Source organism: Sorghum bicolor, chromosome 7, assembly GCF_000003195.3.
Source record: "Sorghum bicolor cultivar BTx623 chromosome 7, Sorghum_bicolor_NCBIv3, whole genome shotgun sequence".
NCBI classification, from domain to species: domain Eukaryota; kingdom Viridiplantae; phylum Streptophyta; class Magnoliopsida; order Poales; family Poaceae; genus Sorghum; species Sorghum bicolor.
Window position 1 is genome coordinate 8,326,691 of NC_012876.2, and position 10,089 is coordinate 8,336,779.

General features: G+C 37.1%; 1 protein-coding gene across 1 annotated transcript; it reads right to left on the reverse strand.

Annotated features, from left to right (window-relative positions):
- LOC8071164 (AUGMIN subunit 2) lies at nt 700-4,209 on the reverse strand. The gene is made up of 6 exons (XM_002445158.2): nt 3,913-4,209; nt 2,891-3,001; nt 1,926-2,030; nt 1,697-1,765; nt 1,465-1,578; nt 700-1,227 (listed from the first exon to the last, which is right to left on the reverse strand). The coding sequence occupies exons 1-6, from the start codon at nt 4,009-4,011 to the stop codon at nt 925-927; spliced, it is 801 nt and encodes a 266-aa protein (XP_002445203.1). The 5' UTR covers nt 4,012-4,209; the 3' UTR covers nt 700-924.

A 10,089-nucleotide genomic window follows, 5' to 3' on the forward strand; every position in this document is an offset into this window, starting at 1 on the left:
GTGATGAAAAGTCACATAGCGACCACTATACAGTAGAGTAGGCAAGAACAAGTAAAGCCATGAGCAAAATACTAGCAGATAAGGGTGTCCGTAATGGTACTAACTATGTAGCTAGCTGACAGTGTGCGTGTGCGTGTGTGTTTCCTCCATCTGGAGATTTTACTTTTATATTCTTTCTCCATCCTCTTCATCTCCTCCAGCTCCTCAAGCACTTTGAGGTAGACAAAGTATAGTCGTCTAATGTTGGAAATGTAGGCATTTGTATGATCAAGTTCGAATATAAATCTCGTTTAAAACTAACATAAAAACAAGGATATGCTGCTTAACGTGGTGAACAAAGGGTGTTTCTCTTTTACCAAAAGACTAAAGAATAAAAGGATGAGTTGGATTATAAAATGACTCATGGGTTGTGGCCCATTAGCACCCATAAACATATATCATCGGTTTATTCTTGCTTGGATTGGAAGTTGAAGACTGAGAAAAATTCTTTTTCACGCTCAAAAATGTACATATCAAATTTAATCCTGCCGCCCTCAACAGTTGATGCAATTTGGCACCTAATGACATAAACGAAGTGATGCCTTACACAGAGTCAGACATGTACATTACAGCATCTATATGCATAGCACATATCCTGGGCTCCTTTCAGTCATATTACTTCTAGAGAGGAACTCAGTTGTCAGATTAGACATGTTCCCGGCACTTGACAAGTATATATCAGTATAAAACATATCAAATTTTGCCACAATATTGATTTAAGGAACTTATAGAACATTTCTCAGTTAAGTCGAACATGCCAAATGGGTGCAAGTGATGGGAACGAAAACAGAAAACAGACATTCAGAGAATCAAGGACAACTAGACAAGTTGGAATCCTATTTATACAACATGGAACCTAAGTTTGATGGGTGAGCTGCGACCTAGCTACGGGTCCCTCTTGATGGCAGGCCAAGACAGCCTCCTCTGGTTCATGGCGTCAGCAAGTCCATCGCTCTCGGGGTTCATGTCCTCCACTTGCTTCCAGCTGTCGAGCATTGAGCCGCCGTCTCTCCACTGAGGCGGCGTCAAGAACTTCGAATCGTCACTGGAGCCACTTGGGGTCAGTGCCAGAGAGGAATGGCCAACACGTAGTTTCTGAAGAGTAGAGAAGGATTCCCTCATCGCGGACATGGCCTCGAAGAACCGGGTGCAGGAAGCAAGTGCAGCAGGAATCGGTCGCAGCATTTCCTTCATTAAGAGAAATAGAGGAATTTAAACCGACATATGTACAAGAAGAATTTTGAGTTGTTGTAAGGCTAGTTAATCGCAATGAATACATAACAAAGTGCACTGTTATCCTGACATGGATTCATGATAAACCATATGCTATCTTGAGATTGCATGGATATATTTATCCAAGTGGAAAGCATATTCATAGGATGAATTTGTTATGACTACTATTAGAAAAAACATAATTTAACTTACCCCCCAGACAGCTGGTGACTCTCTAAAGTTTTGACTCCACTGGAAATCACCAACTGATGCTGTCAATGCCCCATAGTCACTTGCTGCTTTCAGAAGTAGCTCCGAGAATTGTTTCTGAGAAGAGATCAGCACATTAAGCAGTCAAAGCAAGCAATGAATATGCATAAGTAGGCGTAGGCCAACATTCTTATGCTGTTTGCTATAGAAATTGCAAGAGAACATAAAAGATTACCTGGTATTCAGCTTCAACTGGTATGCAGTCAAGGGAATAAGGTTGTTGCAGCCGAGCAATAATGCGATCCTGATAGACAATAGCTGCAATTTTAGATATGTAGAACAACTGGCTAATGCATACACAGCTGGTCTTGACAAATCTGACTAAAACCACATATAACCTTGATGCTCAAGAAAGAAAGAAAGAAAGCAAGGATAATAAGATGCAGGTATGTGGCTTACATTACCTTGTTCTGAATTACATCTTTCAATATAGTAGTTATTCTGGCCAAAGATTCACACTTCTTTTCCATCTCACTCACATGAGTCAAATGAGCAATGTTTTTATCATCCTGTGGCAAACAAAAATTCATGAATATGATAATACCATAGAATCAAAGGAAAAGCTCTGAAAAGAGATAGGAAATGGATATGGCACTATTGGAAAACAGCATGCTGGAAAGCTAATGGGCAAACATAAACAGTATGACAACGCTTTTCCCTTTTCCAATCCCACATCTTACTATATTAGTATGGCATCAACAGTGTTCATGTTCATACATTATCTTTTTTCAGAAGGAAGGCCAACGGAGGGGCCTCCCAATGCCAACACCGGGGATCAAACCCAGGTCGCCAGTTTGAGGGCTGGCTCAAGGAACCACTCGGACTCACCAGCCCTATTGTTCATACATTATCTACTAGGCTAAAAAAGGTTTAGACTTAAGCCCTTAAGGATATGCGGACATTTTCAATCATTCTTCAAGGACCAGAGTATCAGACTTAGTTCCAGTAAGTGTGGCCATCTACCAAATTTATTATTAGATAAAATAAATTTTGGATGTAAAAGAAAAAAAATCCCCTTTAGTATGACCACAAGTATTCATGGTAAAGGAATGCTCATACTAACAGTCAACATGTAGGTATCTGGTATGAATATACTGTATCCCAAAAATGCTGTAACTCACTAGGAAGTCTCATCTCTGCCTAGAATAGTAGAATCTCATTTCATGAGCAACCAAGCCAGAAATGGCACACTTCAGAAAAGGGATCATAATCTGACCACCTTAAATAAAGAATATAAAGTGTTTTCATTAAGAAACATGATGAAATGGAAATGTCACACAGGATCTGAAAAACGTAACACTAGGTGAAAAATTATGAAAGCTTTGGGTGCAAACATGTAAAGCCGAACAACTGGATATCAAAACATCACCTTTCTTCCTTGTAGCTCCACTTGCAAGTTGGCAATGTTCCTCTGCACGACAGTCAGTTCTCTCAGAACTTTCACCAAATCATCGCTTTTGTCAGAGCTAGTCTGATCTTCCTGCAATGAGAGAAACAACAGACGGAAATAGTGAGGACTTGAGAAACACGCTATTCACATCACACCATGCCCAGCAAAATCCAGAAGGCCATTTGTTCATTAGCATCACCTCAGTTTTTGCATGCTCGTGTACAGTGCACCAAGTGCAGACTTTGCATTGTTAGCATAGAAACCTAAATTTAAAATTTTAAGCAACAAATCTAAAGAAAATAAACAGTGAAACAGATATAGCGCAACACAGGAATGCCCTGTTTTCATTGTATTTGCATTTTGTTCTAAGATTGCAAAGTTTCAGAAGATCAACAACTCGGCACAATGAGTATCCTAATTCCTAAGGCGCAGAAACTCTTCTGCACTGTTTCAATGGAGTTTCATTGAAGTTTCATGGATATTAAATATGCTGATGTGGCACCGTATTAATGAAGAGAGGTGATAAGAGTTTCATGGGAGCAGAAACTCTTTTGCACTGTTTCCAAAATATGATTAATATGATTGTGTTGGAAACTGGGCTATGAAACCTGCACTGAGGATGGCCTAATTGTACACGCACCATCCCACAAGTTCTCTTCGCAAGATGACCCAAGATTACGCAACCTCGCTTAACCGAACCAAATGCTAAACCTGCCCAAACACACGAAATTCGTGTGCTCATGCCACGATTTCGGCCGCAACGCTTACCTCCGGACATACATTTTGACAACCATTTCGAATTTACCTCTCCAGATGCCCACCGCTTCCGCGAACTGAACCCTACGATTTTGTGCCTCGCAACGGAACGCGATCGGACCAAAAGGGCTAGATCCGGCTGAAGCGCGGGGATTCGAACCGAACCAGAGGCGGGCGGCAGGATCAGGCTGTGAGACAGATCGGGGAGGGAGGCGCGGTGGGGTGTGAGTGTGAGTGTGACGGACCTGCGTGGTAGGGGCGGGGAATCCGAGGTCGGCGGCGATGGCGAGCGCCTCCGCCATGCCGCCCAGCCTCTTGGCCGGCTTCGGCTGCGCCGCCGCCATGGCGTCGCCGGCGCCGAGGTCGTCTACAACTACAAGGGGTGCCGGCGTGGGGGAGGCGGAGGAGACCACCAGGAGCGTTTGGCGAGGGAGTTGGGCCGCGCTTCGCTTTCGCTCGGACGGCTGAGTCGGCGAGCTCTAATTTGATTTTTGAACCTCCAGATGGCTGCTCCCCCTAAGCGAGCTGCTCATTTGTTTGCAATCCGCAATACTTTAATTGATTGAATTATTTTTATAGCTCATATGGTTATTTCATTGAATTGTTTGATGTCCATTTGGTTGGAGAGATTTGAAAACTTTGATGTTCTTTTTTCCTTGGGCGCTGATGAATTCGTTTGGGGTTTATCATCCGAATTTGTTAGCCATTCAGCAGTGTTTTTCTCTCATAATAAATTAGCCAACAATACTTTCTGTCATGGCTTATCAGCCAAATAAACAAGGTAACTAGTGAGGCCTTGTTTAGTTCTAAATTTTTCTAGGAAATAGATTTTGTAGCACTTTCGTTTGTATGTGATAAATATTGTTCATTATAGACTAACTAGGCTTAAAAGATTCGTCTCATAAATTACAGTCAAACTGTGTAATTAGTTTTTGTTTTCATCTATATTTAATATTTCATGCATGTGCCAAAAAATTCGATAGAGAATTTTAAAAAATTTTGGGTTTTGAGGAACTAAACAAGGCCTGAGATATGTTTCATTACTTAGTTTATGCAAAGACAAGCAGTAGTACGTGATTTAAGGATTAAATAAAACACAGTCTGATGGAAAAGGTGAGTAGCATCCATATCGTAATCATCCATTTTCTCGTTATTGTTTCCTGACCGGCTAAAAATACTTGCTTTTTTTTAATAAAGTATGTTGTGGCTTTAGTCGTCCTCCGCATAGGAAATCATCAAACCAAAAACATTTTAAAAACAAGCAAAGTTTTAAATTGATATATAGAAAATAAAAATAGCCAAATTTTCAAAAGTAGAGTATTGGTTTAAAATAATAGATTATTTGGTATTCAAAATGGTTTCAAATAATTTCCGAGATAAAGTTTTAATGCTTTGCAAAATAATGTTTTGAATTCTTTTCCAAATACATTCAAAATGTTTAAAAGGATAAAATATTTGAAACAAATTAAAAATATATTTAAATAGCGTATATATATATATATAATTTTTTAATGAAGTTTTAAGCTTCTAGGGTTTTCAAACTTAAATAGTTTAAATAAATTGTAAAATATAGTTTGGAAACTAAAGTTTTTAAAATATCATGGGTCGAAGCTATATAAAACTGTAAAGTCTAAGATTGTATCCATCTTTCCTTCAATTTTCCTTTTAGCCTAAACTCAATTTGTCTTCGGGCGAAATTCAACTAAACTTAGCTTCCTTCCATGCCTCTGCTTTCTCCATGGTCTTTGACCTCTTTAAGACACCAACAAGCGCCCACTGACTCCCTCTCTCACTATCTCAATGCATGACATATGGACCCAATCCAAGTCATGTCATACTATTTTAAAGCTATTTTTGAAATATATGAAAACTATTTTGAAGCTATTTAAAGGGAAAAACAAATAAACTATTTTTAAAACCTTTTTTAAACATAACTTCAAGCATTATTTAAACTTATTTTTGAATATGTTTTAAAATTAATTTGAAAATTTAACAACTTTTTTCTAAACCAACCTTTAAAACATATTTAAATTACATTTCAAAGACTTTTGAAAACAAACTTAAACTCACCTTGAAAAGAACTTGTTTTTAAAATTTTGAAGACTCATTTTTGGAAAGAGGACAAAACATATTCAACATTTAAACATATTTTATAGTATCATTTTAACTCGAATAAAACCATGCAGTCAGCATGAATACAACAATCCTAAGAAATTTTGATTAGAAAAAATTATAAAACCATTCCTAACATAAGTGCTACTCCTCTCCGTATCAGATTTAGAAGTCGTTTAGGACAGCGACACGGTCTTTAAAACACAACTTTGACCTCTAATTTTTAGAAAAAATGATATATGTATACTTTTATAAAAGTATTTTTCAAGATAAATCTATTCATATAATTTTCATACTCAATAATTTAAAAGTTATTGATGATTTATATTCCCAATGTTTGACCCAAACCTTGTCCAAAACGACTTCTAAATCCGATACTGAAGGAGTAACTAATAACTAACTAAATATTGAAAAAAATAGAAAATCGTTAAGGTATTTATTTTATTTAGTGTTTTCTGTTCACAACCCAAAATAAAAAAAAATTGGGTGTGACACCTAACATTGATTAACTTTGAGTAGTCTTTCATAGTAGATGATGTCTTTCTTTGCAATTCTAAGAGTGCTAATGAAGTTAGACTATTTTTCTCTAAAATTTTTTACCAAACTGACAATCAAAAAGAGGAAGTATCACCTTGATAGTGGAGCATACTTTGTCAATTGAAAGATCCGGGGGTTAGAAATTCATGACCTAGATATTAAAAATATTCACTTCTTAGTAAATGGAATTTCAAGTTACTCACAAGTCACAACACTTAATTCGGGACAAGTATTTAGGCTCTAAGACTTTTTCTTAGGGATATTGAAAACAGTAGGGAGTCACATTTCAGGGGTTGTTTTATGAACATTAAATAGGATTATCACTGTTCTAGAACCTTCACAATCATCAGTCCCAAATGAGATTCTAAAAGGATAAATAGTAAGGGAACTCACACTAGAAATGGTAAGGGAAACTCACATTAGAGGGAACAATATTCTTTCTTATTCAAGATTGCTAGACAAACAACATACCATAATTGAGGTCTTTGTACATCTCTAATTTGATTAAATCTAAATTAGAAACTTGGAATGAACTTCTTTTACATGAATATGATGTGTTCTGCTAGAACTTGAACCCTAGCTCTCGATGAAATCACATTAGTCAGCTTTGATTCAATTAGTTCTCCCAACTTGAACAAAATTATTTGGATGTTAAAGGCTCCACTAAAGATATTTTTTCTTTGGTATATTCGTACAGGAATGATTCTAACAAAAGATACCTTAGAAAAGTGCAATTGGCAAGGCAACGAAAAAGTGTTGCTTTTGTCACAAAAATGACAATTAAGCACCTTTGATCGTTGAATATTATTTTGCCAGTGTAGTTTCAGGATGCATACATGTTGTTTTAAACATTCTCAACTTGTAGTATCTCTCATATGTTCAGAATCTGTCTTCGGAGGTTTAGGCAGGATTTAAAACCTTTCGTTTACTAAGGCGGCAACTACTTTTTTATTGTTTTAGTTTAGAAATAATTTGGTGTTTGAGAAAAAAAACATATTTATTCCTCTTTGCAGGTGGTATCGTTCAGTCATTTATTGGCTTTCTCACATGGGTTATCCTCCATAAGCTTTTTTTTTTGTAGGCTTTGGTTGTGACAACAGGCAACAATTGGCATAAGAGGTCATGATGTTTTTTCCTGGCACACATGGATGTCAATCTAGTCCTAGAATTGATTATCATTAGAGTGTCATGCTCTCCTTTTATTTTTTAGGTTGTATCTTTCTTTTTCAAAGGTTTGAAGTGGGTTCACGATTGGAATAATTGTGAGTTAACAAATTCCTTCCTTTATAAAAAATCAAGTTTAGGCAATGCTACAGTTCAAAAATGTTGTCAACGCACATTGCACCTTATTTACTTTTATGTTATTTTCAGGCCCATAATTAAAAACTGCATTATGTCACCAGTGTTGCTTGAGAATGGAAGAGTTGAGAATTTGTAGAATCCCTTCTATTTATAAAACTGGAGGCTACCAAAATTGTTATAACGATCTACTAAGACAAGGATTATTGTAAATTCTATCAATAAAACTTATAATACTTATTGTTCTAAATGTAACATCTTTGAGTTATCTCATTTCCACGAAAACAGGATGAAATTGTAAAATACTAAATTGCATATGGGATCTTTTTCCATGTGGGAACTAGACCCTAAGCAATTTTTGGATGGTGTTACTTCTCAGTCAGACAAAAGAACAGAGGACTGAAATGCACAATTGTGACAAACTAAGGCCATGTTTGGTTCATGCTGATAAACTTTATCGCTTATCACATCGAATATTTGGACACATGCATAAAGTATTAAATATAGACTATTTATGAAACTAAAAACACAGCTAGAGAATAACTTGTGAGACGAATCTTTTGAGACTAATTATTCCATGATTGACACTAATTGCCAAATAAACAAAAATGTTACAGTACTTGTTAAATTTTAATACCCCCAACCAAACACCCCCTAACTCGAAGCCTGGTACAAGCCAAGAATGAGCAGCCCACAAATAAAAGAATCTACAAGGACTAAGATGATTAAGAAATATCTAGTTTAAGGAAAATCAATCGGCATCTGTAGCAACTGCAGTACTTTGTACACCAAGTAACCTATTATAATGAAACAACAAATTACACATGTATATTTTGCTGTATAAGAGAGTATGTATGAAAACTAGAACAAATAGTTTTGTTGTACGGAATCACCTACTGACCACAAATATATACTTTGTCAAATGTCAGCTCAAGCCTACCTTAATGATCAAGGATGAGGACTTACTATTCTTTTATAATATCCAGTTCAAACTGAGATTTGAGAACCATCTCAAGTGGTCATTTCTTTATGTTATTGTAAAAATGCAAGCAGTAGAAACAATTGGTAAGTGATAACTACAACAATTTTATGTGAGGACATACATGAACTGAAAAATATGCCACTACCATATCATCAACAAGAAGGTACAATCATTAACACCATTTTATTTTACCTGAATAGATGAGTATGCTAACCATACAAACATGTGGCTATCACTACTACAGAAGGAGGCATTGGTCGATGTCCAAAATGGCTAAAAACCTCGAGCTTTTTGCGGCCCGGGGTTAAAGGCCCCTTTAACACCGGTTCGTAACACGAACCGGTGCTAAAGGGTCCTGCCCAACGGCTACTGACAGGTGTTGTCGGGGCAGGGACCCTTTAGCACCGGTTCGTGTTACCAACCGGTGCTAAAGGGTCCCCTTTAGCACCGGCCAGTGCCACGGGCCGAGGCAAAGCCTTTAGCACCGGTTTGGCACAAAAACCGGTGCTAAAGGGTGACCCTTTAGCACCGGTTTTTGCCCTGAACCGGTGCTAAAGCTCCGGTTTATAGGCCCGCCTTCTCCTCCCCTCTGCCCATTTGAAACCGAGAGCACCATTGTTGTTCTTGGAGCTTCTTCTTCCTTGTTCTTCATTTGTTCTTCATCTCCGACGCCCATCGTTGATCTTCTTCGACTCCGTCATCGTTTCTTCGTGCTTGGAGGTGACTAACTTTAGTCTTTCTTGTCTTTTTCATGTTGTTTTTGGCTTGTGATGTTCCTATTATTTTTAGCTCAAATCTACTTTGTTATTTTGAATCATTCACATGAATTAGTATATATATATAATCATATTTCATGGTTGACCTAGTATTAATGTAGTTTGCAAGAATGAATTATAGTATCTTTTTATGATCTTAGAAAGTAGGATAGTTCAAATTAATTGGTTTGTTAATATCACTTGATTTATTTTTATTACTACATAATGTCCATTGTATAATTTAGAAGATTTGTTGAAGTAACTAGACAAATAAAGAATATTATTAGGTTCTTCTTTAATCATACATGTTTACTAGTAAATGTGGAATTTATAATTGTTTAAAAATTGAGTATGGATATTAGATGGTAACCGTGACCGGGTCTTCGGTCTCTCAACGGGTTCAAAAGCGATACCGGCCGAAACTCCCTCTCATTACTTGTGGCAAGTGTGGGCAGAAGATTGTGATGGAGTACAAAGTGTCGAAAGAGGGAGTAAACAAGGGTCGTATATTCTACAAGTGTCCGGATCGTAGTGTGAGTTATTTCCAGACATTTGCTTATATATGTGCTTATTTTTTTAAATGATATTAATTAAACTTTTGAATCTCTCTTTTAATTTCAGTGGGACGGTACCGGCGGATGTACAGGTTGGTACTGGGAGGAAGAATATATTGAACACATTAAGAAATCTTTTGCACAGGTGGTTGAGGCTGAAGGTGGTGAGGCAGTGAGCTGACG

Excerpts from the sequence above, each read along its gene's own strand:
- LOC8071164 (XM_002445158.2), bottom strand. The coding sequence starts at position 4,011 with ATGGCGGCGGCGCAGCCGAAGCCGGCCAAGAGGCTGGGCGGCATGGCG. Across the intron at positions 1,766-1,925 it reads AAGATGTAATTCAGAACAAG|GATCGCATTATTGCTCGGCT; the intron begins GTAATGTAAGCC and ends ATTGTCTATCAG. Across the intron at positions 1,228-1,464 it reads AGTCACCAGCTGTCTGGGGG|GAAATGCTGCGACCGATTCC; the intron begins GTAAGTTAAATT and ends CTCTTAATGAAG.